Source organism: Macrotis lagotis, chromosome X, assembly GCF_037893015.1.
Source record: "Macrotis lagotis isolate mMagLag1 chromosome X, bilby.v1.9.chrom.fasta, whole genome shotgun sequence".
NCBI classification, from domain to species: Eukaryota; Metazoa; Chordata; class Mammalia; order Peramelemorphia; family Peramelidae; genus Macrotis; species Macrotis lagotis.
In genome coordinates, this window is record NC_133666.1 from 53,301,626 (window position 1) to 53,317,884 (window position 16,259).

At 38.9% G+C, this 16,259-nt stretch overlaps 1 protein-coding gene across 2 annotated transcripts in view; it reads right to left on the reverse strand.

Annotated features, from left to right (window-relative positions):
• Window positions 1–16,259, reverse strand: part of HDX (highly divergent homeobox) — a 105,231-nt gene that overhangs the window by 63,786 nt on the left and 25,186 nt on the right. Inside the window, exons 2-3 of one of the 2 annotated variants that reach the window (XM_074208714.1) lie at window positions 11,066–11,212; window positions 4,676–5,788 (exon numbers count right to left, since the gene is read on the reverse strand). In XM_074208714.1, the coding sequence (XP_074064815.1) occupies window positions 4,676–5,788; window positions 11,066–11,212 (1,260 nt within the window). The remainder of the gene's footprint in view (window positions 1–4,675; window positions 5,789–11,065; window positions 11,213–16,259) is intronic. The other variant, XM_074208715.1, reaches the window with a different exon arrangement.

Below are 16,259 nucleotides of genomic sequence, written 5' to 3' on the forward strand. Positions count from 1 at the left end.
TGTCTGGGAACCATGAGGACTAGTGGACAGAGAAAGTTCCCTTGGGACATTTAAAGCTGGAGTTGTCCCTCTTCCCCCATTCAGTCTTTTGAAAACGAGACTGTAAAAACCCCCAACAACAAATAATACTTTTAACAGTACAGCCGCTGGCTAAACAACTCACAGTTTTAAAGCACGTTAATTTTTCTTCTGTTCAGTGATCTGAAACTAGTGCCTGGGAAGGTTTAGCATCCCTGAAAGCTCTAGCAACTGACAACCAAACTGCTTTGCACTTTTTTTCCACATGATTTTAGCAGCTGACCTTTTACAAACCACAAGAGATAGAGATCAGGTAAATTGGAATTCCATGCTGTTTCCAATGGGATTCTAAAAGAACAATGCACAATATATAAACCTCATTTTAGCAGCAGCTGCTAAAAATAATGGCAAAATTAAAGGGGAACTCAACAATGCCCCTTTCAGAGTGACTATATCTTCATAGGCATTGGTTTGAGGGGGTGAAAAAAAGGATATAAGAACTTTGAATGGCAGCCCTTCCTTAAGGCATACTATTTTATCAAATACTTTTGTAGGATCAAATATGACTATATTCAGTTTTCATTTTTTAAAATGTACTGATCACATCATTAACTGCTGAATTATGAGCAAACTTATAACTTTTACCTATCTATCATCTTGTCATGGTTGCTATTGCCCCCAGGAAGCACATCCCTATTCATTTTACCTAGCTTTCTCTCTTGTCCCCAAAGCTGAAATTTAAACAGATCAAAAAAAAGACCCAACAACAGCAAAACAAAACAAGCCTGGCTGCTGTCCTAAACCTAAATGGCCTGGCAAATTCACACTGTGATTTCCTTTTTTAGAGGAATAAAAACAAATAAGGATTGAAAACAGGTTTGTTTTAAGACTGAACTATCTTGACAAATCCAGAAACAATATAGTTTTAGCAAGTATTCTCCCACTAAAAGGGGGAGAAGATATTGTAGGCATAACCTACCACTCCTTTCTCCACCTCTTCTCCCCCCCAAGATTCTGAAAGCTGGCCCCAAATGGGAACCTCCATCTGGACCTCTCTGAGGTCTCTTCCCCAAATTTCCTCCAATAACGTCTTCAAGTGGGTTCTGAGAAAGGCTTCAGAGCAGTTCTGCTGGCTGATCTAAGCAGTGAAGGGCAAAGCTGAAAAAATGATGGGGAGGGGAAAAAGCCTCTTCCAAAGGGAGGCCAGGGAATGTATTTCAATAAATATGATATATAGCATGGTCCCAAAGTCAAGACAGTTTTAAGCTCAAAACAATGAAAGCTTAAAATGACACTGACTTTGGGGGTACCCTGTATGGCAGCATATTTGCAAAAAAGTTAGGAAATAGAACTGGCAAGTACAAGCAGGTCGTGGTATGTTCTCAATAATAGCTTCTGTGTCAGTGATGCTCACAGCCAGATATGTGTGATCCAAGAGCTCATCTAGGTAAATGTGATAAGAAATCGAGGTGAGCCTAGGCTTGGAATGGGAAACAGAGAGGTAGCTAAACTGGTGCAGGCAAGACTGTAGTCCTCTAGAGCAGAGGTGCGGACCCCAGATTAAAATGTAACTGGAAAACATTTAATATAACCATAGCTAGCACTCCTCTAGCACTTACTATATGTCAGACACACACACACACACACACACACACACACACACACACACACACACACATAATCTCATTTGATCCTAAAAACAATCCTTGGGAGGTAGAGATGATAGTTATCCCAATTCTATAGATGAGGAAACTGAGGCAAACAGTAGTTAGGTGACTTGTCAGGGTCACAGAGCAAGTAAGTGTCTGAAGCTGGATTTAAAATCCCAAAGATGAGTCTTCCTGATGCCAGATCAAGAGCTCTATACACTGTGCCACTTAACTGTCTCAAAACAAAATGCTGAAAAACAATAGAGCATAGAAAATGTTAACATGTGGTTTTCTAAGTCAATATGCACCCTGTATGGATCTGTTTCTATTTGAGTTTGATACTACACTGCAGAATGTTAGGGGACTTTGGGGAAAATGTGCATGAGAATCACCCAGGACAAAAAGGTATAAAGAAGGGAGGGTGGAAGCTGTGATCTGAGCCAATAGAGAAAACATAACCATTGATGAGCCAGAGATCCTTGGAAGAACCAAAGTACCTTAAGAAACAACTTTTTTCTGGGTGTGTCTTTGACCACATAGAATAAAGAAAGATGTAATAATAAGATGTATTTAAGTCCGCAAATACTGGAAAGAGTAGGAATAGACTACCAAGATAGTGTCACTAATGAGGAAGCTTTGTGTTTATCAAGGACCTTTTAGAGGGATTCAGAAGTGCTTTCTTTCCATTAGCTCATAAGATCTAATGAAATCTGTGAGATGGAAATGCAGTAAGTATAAAGCCAAAATAAGAATAGCAATAATAAATCTTGAATTTATGTAGCACCTTGCCTCCAAAAGCTCTAAGCTCTTCACATAGATGGTCATTAATTATTCATCTTTAATCAGCACAGTAAGGCTGTCTATAATATAGAGATGGTTTGACATTGAGGAGAACTGCACAGTGAATGAAACTCAAGGGACCAATGTGATTGCAGGTCTCCCCTAAGGAGTGTATGCAGTCTAGGGTAAGCCTAAGGTATCTCCAATATGGCACATTCCAAAGCCAGGGCACCCTGTCACAACACTTGGTTCTGAGACCTGCTAAGTATTATTGTTTCTGAAGCTGACAGTGCTGAACTCCAGTCTTTAAGACTGGGACCAAGGTAGATCCAATAGCAACCTTTCTGGTCCCCTTGGATGTCCATCTGCACCCAGCATGGCTCCCTGGAAAGAATGCTAGAACTGGAAGCAGGAGAGATTTGGGATTGAATGTCAACATGAACAGTGACTATCTCTCGGAGCCTGGGCAAGTTATCTGATCTCTTTGAGTTCCCTCAGTTTCCTCATTTGTAAAATGGAAGGAATAATGATTGAAGTCCCTACTTCAGGGGTTAAGAGACTCAAATAAAATAATGTGTATCTCTTAAGAAAGACTGAATGTTATGCTCAAATATGATTAAATATTTTTAAGGTGGGGAAAAAGAAGTGTGGGTCTGGATGGTTCTAACTATACAGATGATGGAACCAACATGAAATCAAAATACAACCATCTATCTACCCATCAAGCAGCCATATATCCATTCACATAATGGACAAACATTTATTTATAAGTGCTGTCTGTGTGCAAAGCATTGTGTTCTGAGAACAATAGCAGAGTTAGGAGATACATCTATAGCACTGTCTTTCAGTTTCTATTCACAATTATATTAGTTTTCCTACAGCAGAGAGGTGCTTGACAACTTCTTTATCAGATTTCATAGAACTTAGAAACAGAAGGATATTTAGAGATTGTTCAGCCCAACCATCTCATTCCCAATAAAGCAAGGCCCTCCTGGTGGTCAGGACAGGATACCTGGTAATATACTGGGTTATGAGATTTAATTTTTATTATATAAACACTGAAAAAGAAGTGGGATGGGAAAACCTTTCCTCACTAGGACTAAGAAGATAAACTGACTTCATCATAGAGGTGTGAATGGCCTCCCATCACCTTAGGTAGATAGAGGCATCATGCCTATAGCAGGAAGAAGCAATTCCAAAGCATCTTCAGGACAGGTAGAGCAGGAAAGCTACTGACCTATAGAATGAAGATGTCTGTAACTCAGTCTCGCAGAGAACATCAGAGAAGTAGCTAATTAGCAAATGAACTAATGAAGTAGCAAGAAAAAAACAAGATTGATTTGGGGGCCTAGGTTTTTTTTTAATTTGTATAATTTCCTATAGATTTGGGTACTTACAGAAACTAGTCTGATTAATATATATATATATATATATATATATATATACATATACATATATATATATATGTATATGTATATGTATATCTTGATGGCTTTCTGGAGTGGATAATACTAGCTTCTGAACCATCAGTCTGCAAAGAACCAGGCACTTTTTTATTGTATTTGAACAAAGGACCCATCCATCTGGTGGTAGCTATCTAAATTGCAGGCATACGCCTTATTAGAAAAGGGCTCTTAATCTGTTTTGTGTGTTTTGGCTATCTCTGGCAGTTTGATGAAGTTTAGGGATCCCTCTTCAGAATTTTTTTAAAGAACAAAAATACATAGCATTACAAAAGAAACCAGTTCTATTGAAATGTGATTCTCAAAAGTTTTTTCCCCCTCAAAAGTTCATAGTCCCTAGGCTAAGAATCCTTCCTTGTCTTAAAGGAACAATCCAAGTTAAAGAGGATGTAGTTAGCTAATTCAATCCAATTTTACTGACAGAAGGCATTGTACTTCTCATAAGGCTGCCACCATTTCCTGACAAATCAACCTCATTTCAAACCTTATGGGAAACCTGCCAAGGTGTTGAAATTACTATCTTCAATGGAAAAAAGTCAGCATTTCTATAAAGGGCAAATGAAATACATGATTCTCCAGGATATGACACCAAAACACCAAGCCTTGAAGGAAAAAAAATCTTCAAGATTTTCCTAAATTATGAGATACTGGACCCAAGGTTCAATCTGAGGAATGATCAAAAATAAAAAGATTTTGATACTTAGATGTAGACTTTGCTTGAAAACCCAAACAAACCAAAAAACCCAATCAAAATTTGCAAATTACCTGGTAATTATTTTGGTTTTGTGATAGCCTCAATTGGTTCGATGAAACAAAATGTGGAGAAAAATGACTTCGTGATGGATTAGCACTGCTGTACAGTGTACTGGATGGTGTATGCAATGAGGTCCGTGGAGCCAAGTGGTAGTCTCTATGGTAAAGTACATTGTCAGGCAAGTCTCTGGCATTCACCAATTGTGAATTTGTCATATTTCTCCCTGGTCCAGGCAAAGTTGCACTTTGGTTCTCAGCTCGAAGGGAACTGCCTTCATAAAACCTTGAATAGTTTGGGATCTGGGCTCCCATCAAGGCCAATTCTTCTTCTCTGGCATATTCATCATCAACATCACCTGTCTCCATTGCAATGGACAGGTAATTCCCTTCTGCTGAGCTAGGCTTGTGTGTAGTGTGTCCTCCAAGCATTTTTTGTGGATAGTCACTAACAGCCAATGAAAACACTTCCCGGATTTCCAGGTTTTGGGCACTACAGTAAGGGTCTCTGACACCTGCCCTTTGTCCAGATGAACTGTGTGGTATGAGACTTGAATGCTCAGGCTTATATGACCTTGGACCACCTGCAGGTTCTGTTTTGCAAGGTCGGTGGCACGCTGTTGACTTTTGAGGTAATGGCATTTCAGCAGCTTGGACTGAGGCACCTCCATAGTTTTTCTTGGCCTGGTTATATACCGGGTTTCCAGCATTTAGGACACTGGTTTGTCTTGACAAAATGATCGTTTTTTCACCCAGGAGCAATGAGGCATTTTTACAGTGTGCCATTTGCCTCTGGACAGGGACATGCAGCTGAAATTCAGGCTCATTTTTCCCCAAAGATCTCTGGATGGGGATCTTATGAGTTTCTGCCATTTGAACATTTGTCTGTTTGGTGGATCCTTGCCTACTGGAAGAACTAGCTGGGCTGTAGATACCAGTCACTATGACATCATTGTTAGAGGCCCAAGAAGACTGCTGGCTTGGGGGTCGAGCGGCATTGACATTGACGATGTTTCTGATAGCCAAGTCTGGAGATGCTTGAGGGGTACCAGGTATAGTCCCTGGGGTTGAGGATCCAGACTCTGCATTTTTGCTGCTCATTTTTCTTCTCTTATTGCCAACCCAAGTCTGGAAAGACAAAAAAGTTCATATGAAAAACCAAGAACCCACTTATGATGAAAAATCCAGAGAGAGAACTGAACTCTGAATGCAGATCAAAGCATATTTTTTCTTTACTTGCTTTATTTTTCTTGGGCTTTTTTGGTCTGTGCTTTCTTTCACAATGTGACTAACATGGAAATATATTTTTCATGACTGTACATATATATCCTATATCAAATTGCTTCCCTCCTCAATGTGGGGGGAAGGAATGGAGAAATTTAGAACTCAAATTTTTTTTTAAATGAATGTTAAAAGTGTTTTTATATGTAATTGGGGAAAACAATAACATATTATTAAAAAAAGAAAAACCAAAACCCTAACAGCTCACAACAAGTCTCAGTCTTTAGATAATAAATATTGCTCACATTTCCCATCAGACCACTTTTAGTTAGAAGAGGAGCCAAATAAAAGATCTCTCCAAAAATTAATTATGATAAAAGTATAGACAGACACTTGATAGATACTTCAAACCTTTTTCCAAAGTGTACTTGTACCATTGCCCTTCCCCAATTACACAGTACTGAACATTTATACAAAGATAGTAAAGATGTTTTATATCAGCCTCCCCTTAGCTTTGATTCTTGTTAAGATTTGCTCAATTTTAATGTTAATTTACACTAATAGAAAACCAATGTTACTCTAAAAAGAAGGGTGAGGGAATGGAAAGACCACTGAGTCTGGAATCAAGAGAGGCCTAGGTTTGATTTCTGGCAGTCCCACTTACTGGACGAGTAACACTAAACAATTTTGTTTTTAACTTTTCCTAGCTCTAATTTCCTCATCTCTTTAAAGAAGATAATACTATACAATAATACACAAGAAAGGTAATATGATGTAGTGGACCAGTTTTGGCATCAGGAAGACTTGATTTCAAATCCTCCCTTTGACACTCAGTTACAGTGTGATGCTGGGCAAATCGCTTAACCTCAGCCCCATTCCCACCAACCCTCTAAGACTAAAACACACGAGAACTTGTGGGCTGGTATCAGGGAGAAGGAACTGACACACCTGTAACTCCTCATAGCAAAGAAATTAAGAGATTCAGGCCCCAAATGATTATTCCCTGCATCCAACAGATACTGTATGCACAGGTAACTGTGATTTAGTATAAGCACTAACTGAAACATTGTTGTTATTATTATGACTGTTGAGAAATTCTAGAAAGAGGCCCCTGTGCTTTGATGACTAGCTTATGTCCAAATGAGGACAATACCAAGGCAGCTCTGCCAGTTTCAAATTCGTTCTGATTGAGCCAAAGCAAAGAGCAGGAGAAAAGCCTCTGGCATAACACAGCTGAATACTAACAGCTATAAAAAGTCCTCCTCTGAAAGCTGAGGGATTGGGGATGAGGGGATGAAGGGATGAGATCAGCTCAAAAATCTTGAAAATTCCAGGATCCTATAAGTCTAAAAGTATATAGCTCTGTAAGTATAAGGGCTGAGATAGAGTTGTCTAGCAAAGCCATTATAAGACAGACATAGTTTAAAGCATGCTCCAAGGACAAAAAGTCTACGTTCAGTATCTTTGGCTTAATAATTAAGCAAACAAACCTTCTATTTTTAATCCTGACCCCAAATAGTAATACATTAAATTGTATTGGAATTTAGCAACCACTTGGTGATTTCTCAAATTTATAAAATTAAGCATGTACACCATGCTGCCTATATAGATTCACTTGACAAAGAAATGATAAAACTTGATAAAAATAAAATGATAAGTAATTCTCAATGTCTTCATCTGTAAAATGGAGGGGTTAAGCTAGATCATCTCTATGGTCCCTTCTAGCTACAAATGTTATGATTTGAATACAAGGCAAAAAAGGAAAATATTATAATAGGAAAGTCTCTTCCCTGGTACATTCCCTGATCCTCCTGGGCTTAAAATATCTTCTTCCCCTCCAAATAGTCCTGGAGCATTTTGTCTGGATCTCTTCTTTCCCCTATCACATCCTATCTTGCATAATCCTTATCTGGGGTCCATGTGGCATTGCCAACGACCTCCATTATCCCAAGCCCTTACCAAGTTCCTTAAGGGCAGAGACTGTATGATTGTTTCCCCTCTCTGTATCTTCAAATTCTACCACAGTGTCTTATACTAAGCAAGCCCTGAATGTTTATTAGAAGAATGAAAGCTGTATAATTCTCTAAAAAATTCTGAAATGGTTAGTTCCAGCCTCTTGGAAAGAAGTTGTGGAATAAATCTGCTCCTCCTCATTCCCCCACTCCACCCCTGAATCACCATGTTTTCACCATATAAACTAGAATTGGGGACAAGTAGAATAACCTGAATACATTGTAAACTTAAAGATTATTTTGTATCATGTTTTACATTGGAGCCGTGAATGAGGCACATGACAAAAGTTAAATTATATAAAAACCCCAAAGACCTAGAAAACTTGCCCATCCAAGATAAAGCTGAGCATTGGAAAATAGGCAAAATAAATTCCAGGCAGTCAAAAGACATATCATAAAAGCCCGTGCCCTAAGACTCATGCATGTGCTCATAAGAAATTCTCTCAGATCCTCACTCAGACTCTCTTTCCTACAACTTTACACACAATTCTAAAGAGCTTGGTTTTTTTGGTTTAACAAACCCACAGCAGATTAGAAATGACATTTCAGAAGGTTGGGGAGATGGGCTATGATAAACAGAAGTGAGAAGTGATATCTGACAAAGGAGGAAACAAGGGGGGAAAACAACTATCAAAACCAGACAATAGAATCCAAAAGGGACTACAGCCTGTGGGGGCCATTAAGTGTGAAGGCAAAAGGCCTTAATGCACTAATTGGCCCTGAGCTTGTTACAGTTCCACAGCAGTGTGCTGTGATTGATGTTCATGGTGATGCATCTGAGTCATCAAGGAAAGGTTAAACTATGGTCAGTATCCTGTTTGAGAATGCAAGGAAGTAGGAAATACAGTTTAGGAAGATCTCTTTCCAAAATGGTTGACATAAAAAAAGCAAACAATTCATATGTGAAGGAATAAACCCTCAGCAATCCAGAATGACTCATTCCCCATGGGTTCTGAATAAGCCAAGGTCTAACTAATTTCTATAGGAAGTTTAGGAAGAAGTCAACAACTCAAGCATGTATATTTGATGTACACTGTTCTACTTTACAAATGTTCTATTGTTCTGAGACGAACAAATGGGTCAAGTGATAATATTAGAATCTTGGTTAAGAGCTGACAAAGCAACGCTATGCAGAAGACAAAAGCGAGATTTATCTGAAACTGACCCTTCAATTTCCAAACAGATCTCCTTAAGCTCAACTTGATGCTTAGCAACTTCCTCGCCATGCCCCTCTTCCCCTTTTCACTTCCAGTCTCACACTAGACTTATTCTCACTTTACTGGCCTACTATTTGGAAGTCTTCTTTCTATAGGAAATGTTGTTGACAAGTTCTCTGAACCAGAGATCTGGAGTTCTTTGGAGAAGGTGAAAAAAGAAAACAAAATTCTCTTTCATCAGGGGCAAAGAGAATTAGCAAAGACTGGGATGGAGGCTTGACACACAGCTTCTTTCACCCTAGGCTGGAAAAATTGTCCAAATTCTGTCAGAATGGGTTAAAAAGTATGAATTCCTGTATTCTTTAGACTTGCCTGGAATGGTGAGCATGCATAAACTTCACAAATTTTCTAATGATTTGGTTTAAATCTTATTTGTAATCTTATGTTCTAGGCATCGATTTTCTTTATTCCCATTAAATCCATTCCCTGTTTTGGCATCAGCAACAGCACAATTCCACATCTCTGTATTTCAATGCACTCTCAATTTTCAAGTACACCCCCCCCCAAAAAAAACCAAGTTATTAGAGGAAGATTGCAATGAGCAATTGGAAATATGAAAGCTAAGAGTCTATCATACAACTGCCTGAGAACACTTTTTACATCAAAGTAACAGGAAGATAAAAGGGGGAAAAACAAAAGGAAGTCACACTTCAAAAATGAGAATTTGATCTGACAAAATGGGATCTCATCAACTTGCGCTACTATTACTCATTTTTTTAATTAAATACCATAAACACAACCAAGATGAGGCTTATATAATAGTCACTTTTTCCAAAATAATTTCTTTTTTTCCTTTTATCTTTTTTAAAATAACTATGAGGTTAAGTCAAGGTATTTTTGCAATATAACACTGAGCTACCCAGAGGATACATTTTTGGTCCTCATATAAAATCATTTTGGTTGAAGGTTGAGCTCAGCAAACAGGAAAGCTATGTTCTCAATTTGTTTTTCCTACGATTAGTGATACAAATCCCTATTTGAAAGGAACATGTTCTTTGATTAAAGGAAATGTACTCTCCAAAGTATTCTGCTTGACAAAAGATTTCTATCTTTAAGTTTCTTTGAAGAGGTTCCACAGAAAAGTACATTAGAAAACAAGACCTACATTCTCTCTCCCAAATTACTCCAAAAGAATGCCAAGGTTGGGAAATCTGCTATTCTTTGACTCTCTGACTTTGGTGTTCAGAGGAAGGTGAGCATGTGCCAATAACTATGAAAGGATGGATGAATTTGAGACCATCCCCCAACTAAACCATTGGATGGAGGCATTTTTAGTATGTGCATTGTTTTGGTCTCTCCCATACTGTTAACAACTAACTATGATTCAGTTAACTCAACTGCTCTGGGTACAATGGGTCATTCATATTGGAATGTCATCTCTTTCTGGGACTCATTCAACCAACTTGATGAATCTAATATATTTTAATAAAATTAACCCCTCCCCTCCCCCCAAAATCTTCCCCTATAATAGGTCAATAAATATCCACTCCATGAGTGCCTGGTGGCCATTTGCTTATATTAGGTTTACAGACTTCTTGGGAGGTCTCCATCCAAAGAACAAGTAGCACTGTGTTAGGGACATCTGGGGCCTCTCAGATAATTGAAATCAATCTCTAGGAAAAGGTCAAATTTCATTCAAGACTTAATGATAACCGAAAACGAAGAAGTAACCCTCAAGAAGTTCATTTATTTGGTGGACAGGGGCCTCCTTCTTCAAGATCTGCTCATCCCCAATCCCCCAACAAAGGCTTTCATACTCCCAAGACATTCCCAGGAACATCAATACAGACTACAAATGGAGTGCTCTTGCTACAAAAATGAGCATTAAGTTATACTGGGGAAACTGAGTAGTTGAGAAAGTTAGTGCCTTTATGCCCAGCAGCTGTTTTTCCCCGTCAAACAAATGTCATTTGTTATGAAATGTCAATTCAAGGGTGGAAGACCTCTGTACTTACCCTGACTACACTGAAGTCCAGCTTAGTTTCTTGCGCACACTGTAATATGAGCTGAAAGCAATTTTTACTTTGATTTGTCATCCCATTTTCATAATAACGCTGCAAAATCCTTTGTTGCTCTACAGTAAATACCGAACGCAGATTCATCTAAAAATAAAAGAAGATACTCTGAACATTGGAAGCAATCGTTTGAGACGGACGAATTTGTAGGCTCTCATTTATCTGGTCAAGTTCAAACTACCAAGCTAAAAGACTTTTCTCAGTGAATTAATCCCCACTAAAGGACAATAAGTTACTTGGGCTATGGGGAGACAGCTCTTGCTGATAAAATGCACATCAGGAGAAGACTTATTGTATTGGTTCAGAGAAAGTATCAACTTAAAAGACTGCCAAATAAATGGAAAATCCTTATCTGGTTAATTTAATGTATGAAAACAACCAACCAACCATATATACAGTATCTTTCACTGAAAGCAAAATATGTACAGGGCTAGGAAAGATTGGCATGGATGTGGCCATCCTTGGTCAGTTCTCATCAAGGCCAATGGCTGTTCTTGGTCAGGTAAGAATAAGCATCTTTATCTGCCAGATGGCTGTCTTACACCCAGAGACAAACCAGTGTTTCTACTTTTCCTTCTTTCTGGAAGTAAAGTGGTCCCTTGGGGGCAAAAATCAAATGCTCTCCTTTAAGGCTCTGATGTTAATGAAGATATTGTCAAATAATCAGGTAGGTAAGAGTGGGAGGGCTCCCTGTTCTTTTGGTAGCACTAACCAATGTCGTGATTTTGATACCTCTATGGCATAGAAATCAAAACCCCAAATCATGAACATTCAACTGAAAATAGGCCATATTCAATCTATACCCCTTCAGGTTAAATTAAAACTGGGTCTTAATTAAACAGCAAGAAAAAATAAAGTATACTTCCTCCTCACACAGCAGCCTAAATGCTTTAATCCTAATGGAAAAACAACTGTGGACTTGCCACTGAGAGATGGGAGGACCATTCTTTAGAGCAGGTGTATTTCCAAAAAGACCACAATTCCTGTTCACTGACTAAAGCAATCACTAGCTCTTTCTTAGAGTGGTCACTGAAATTAATATTCCTAAAAGCAAGCAAGTCTTTCTTAAGCAGAATGGAGCATTAAAAAAACCAGAAGAAAGAGGAGGGGGAAAACAATCTGAATGATCTTGCAAAGAAACCACAAAATATTATGGCCAAACCCAAAGGAAGTCTTTCCTGGCAACTGTAGATAGAGACTATTGGGAGCACAGGTGCATGAACTGAAATCGATTTCCCCTTCTCCAAAGATTTCAAACAATAAACCAGACCAGTGAAGAAATGAGAAAGAACCCACACTGCCTGCTGTCTCAGAAGCTAAGAGAGAACCTGCCTTCCTTCTTTGCCCTGCATCTTTCTACCTCCAAGAGGGGTATGGTAGGAGGAAAGTAGAGGGGTGGGGCTATGGAAAAGGGAGTACAATTGGTTCCCTGCCCTGTTTTATTAGCCTGGTGACTTCAGAAATCCTAGTGTCCATCTATTTTGTGTGGGGTCTCCTGAAGGTCCTTTGTCTGCCATATAACTGGACTTTCCAGGGTATCTGGGTCAGTTGGAAATGGCAGCATCCATAAAAGTAGCTGTTAAAACCCACTGCTTCCACCTCTGAGAACCCCAACTCAGTTCCAACCCCAGCAGGAAAGAACCTAGGAGATAACAGATTTGGTATACCAACATGATGGCCTACCTCTCCTAATCTGAGCAAATTGCAGGATCCTCTGGTCATCAAGAGGCTTCCATGATCAAAGGTACTGACTGACCTGTTTTACCAAAAACCTTTCTGTTGATTTTTAAACTATATTCATTTCTGCAGGGTGTTAAGGTAAGTGGGGCTCATGGTTTTCCAATGGAAATGCTCAAGTCACAGGTGGAGCAGTGTGGTTGTGTTCCTTTGGGGGCTAGTAAGAACCAGTTCTATTTGACACACATTTATTATGCACCAGAAGCATGCAGAGCACTTTATAAGACACTGGTGGGATACACTCCATTTAAATCAATATACATTCATGGCAGACATTTACCACTACAACTTTGCCCCTCCCCAACAGGACAGTAATGACAGTTTAGAGCCCAAGAGCTGAAGGGGTTGGATGACACCAAGGTGGGACAGCACCTGCCTGAATTGGGGGGGATGTCTTCCTATTGGCATGACTCCAGGAAAATAATGGGCACTTTCTCAATTCTGAGGCCAGTTTCACAAATCACAGCAGGTTCTCCATTACTGACACTATTAGCTAAACACAGCGGCTCCAACTCTGGTAAAAGACAACACCGTGACCTTTTCCATTTTCTCCATAAATTCAGTAGCATCAGCAGGAAGGCCACTTTGCTCAGGAGATCTATTATTTATCTTCCAAATTAAAGGAAGCTAATTCTTTCCCCACAACAACTAGATAACCCTGCAAGAACAAGATAAGTTGTCATTATCTCCACTCACCCCAGTTATCTTGGGCAGCAAGGAAGCAAGATACCCAACTGTTCAATTGAAGCTCTTAATTGTCAGCTAGAAAAGTTTTTACAATCTCACTCTTACAGGTGGGATTCTTATTTATTAGAAGTAAAAGAAAAATTCACGTTGGGGATTCCATAGACATTAGACTACAGGGAAAAGGAAAGAAAGAAAAATAGTCACTAAATAATGAAAAATGTGCTATATCCTCCAATGAGTCAAGAGGTGGACCATGTCCTCAGTCTAACAAGCATGGCTCCTTTCTAGCTGTGGTTCCAGCCTATAGAAATTCCTGGAGCTCGATTCTTGGGATAAGGGCAAAGAGCCTTCTATATCATGACTATATAAACAAAACTCACCTCTCCTCTCTGAGATTTAGCTTCCCCAGTGGTAAAATGGGGATGGTACCATCTTCCCAACTTATCTCCCAAGGCTGTTTTGAGGATTGAAGGAAATGATATATTCAATCAAAAATATTTATTTAGCATCTACTGGGTATCTAACACTGTTAGCTTCTGGAGAAATAGACAAAATTTGGAGCAGATATAGTTCTAGTTTTCACAAAATGTACTGTCTGGGAAAGGGAGAAGCCAAAACCAGATTATAATATGCAGCAACTATGTTACATATATCTAAAAACACTGGGAAAATTAAGGGTTTTTTCTTACTGCTATTATTATAACAAGTAGGTATTTTCCTTGCTATACCACCATCTTGTAACATTCTTGAGTTAAATTGCAAAAGGTTGAGCACAGGAAATGAATGAATGGGAATAGCACTAACATGGGCGTAAATGCATAAGAATTTACTGACCCAAAGTATCTGTTGACTGACTGATTTATAAAGTACAGAGAGGTTCACAAAGCACTTGCAATACACACAATCCCATTAGGGCAGTGCTATGACTATTATCTTCCCCATTTTATACATGAAGAAACTGAGGCTGAGAGTCAGTGACTCACTCACAGCTAGTGATTCAGGTCCACATCCTTTCTGATTCAAAATCTAGTTTTCTATTCATTACATGAATCAGAAACAAGTCCTAACCCTGATTATGCTGATATACAATGATCTGGGATATTAAATCACTGCTTTAAACTTCAGTTTCCCCCTGAAATAAAAAAACAAACAAACAAAGAAACCAAGAAGTAATTCCGCCCAACATAGGTTTACTTGATATACTGTGTCAAGTAATTTTACCTTCATAGGAGAGAATGACCAAAACAAACCAAGCCAGGCTACACAGGGAGTCTCTTTATAATGGCATTCTTGAGGTACAGGTCACTTACTAGCTTTACAACCTTAAGGAAGTCATTTAAACTCTCTTGACTCTTTTCTCATCTATAAGATCAGAGGACTGGATTAGATGATCTCTCATGCCCCTTGGAATGCTCAATCTGTGAGCCTGTGAACATACCATGTAATTGCTTTAAGATTATCTTATACCTAAGTCCTTTGGAGACTCCAGTTTCTTAAGCCAAGAGATAGACTGTGTACATAATCTGACTCTAGCGCAAATAATGTTACAATTCCAGTCTAAGCAGAAAGAGTTCAGCACCCACAATCTTCTTCTTCTTCTTTATATTGAGAGTTAAAATCAATACTTCAGAAAAGACTTGTCAAGAACAATCATTTTTTAAAGTGTGGGCAGCTAGGTGGTCCAGTAGATAGAGTACTGGGTCTGAAGACAGGAAGACTCATTTTCATGAGTTATAATCTGGCCTCTGACTTTTAAAAGCTGTGTGACCCTGGGCAAGTCATTGAACCCTATTTGCCTCAGTTTCCTCATTTGTAAAATGAGCTAGAAAAGGAACATGGCAAACCCCTCCAGTCTCTTTGATAAGAAAACCTCAAAAGGGATCAGAAAGAGTTAAACACAACTAAAATGACTGAATAACAAGCATAGAATCAGGGGCACTGGTGTTTGAATATGACAAGGAATTTTTCTGGGATGCTGCAAGAGTCCAGTTATTTTCACAGCTTTTCCTTAAAAGGCAGATACTTATTCTGTTGGCAAATGAATCCCATGCTTTAAGCCATGGATTTTAAGTCCTGGCAGTACAAGGTCAGTGAAGAACTAGGGCAATTCTTCATCGGAGCTAATGCAGCTACCAAAACAAGTTTTTACCAACGTAAATTCTCCGTGTAGCTTGGATCGAAAGTAAACACTGTTCATCTCCTGCCCCAAGCTGTCATTATCCTGGACTTAAACTGCTGGGGAAATTCACCCTGGAGCTAAATGGCATGAAGAAATAACTGTTCTAATAATTCCCAGGGATGGTTGGCACAATATCTGCACTTTATGAATGAAAGGTGGCATAGAAATGTAAAAGCGATGTGCTCCCAAGAAGAGTACTAACATCTCCCCCATCCAGAAACTGTAATTAATGTTCATAAGGATAAGTGACTCATCAAGAAAAAGATTCACTTGTGTTTCAGAGGTTCTGTTTAAGAAAGTTAAAAGAAGGTATTATAAAGCCAATCCATCAACCATCAAGAATGTATTAAAGTGCCCACTGTGTGCCAGCATTGTGCCATATGCTGGGGGAATATGTAAACAGAAGCAAAAATAGACCCTGCCCTCAAGGAGCTTACATTCTAAGGAGAGAGAAAACATGTAAATCATTAAGTTCATACAAGTTACATGCAGAATAAATGGAAATCAGTCTCGGAGGGGGAAAAGCCCTAG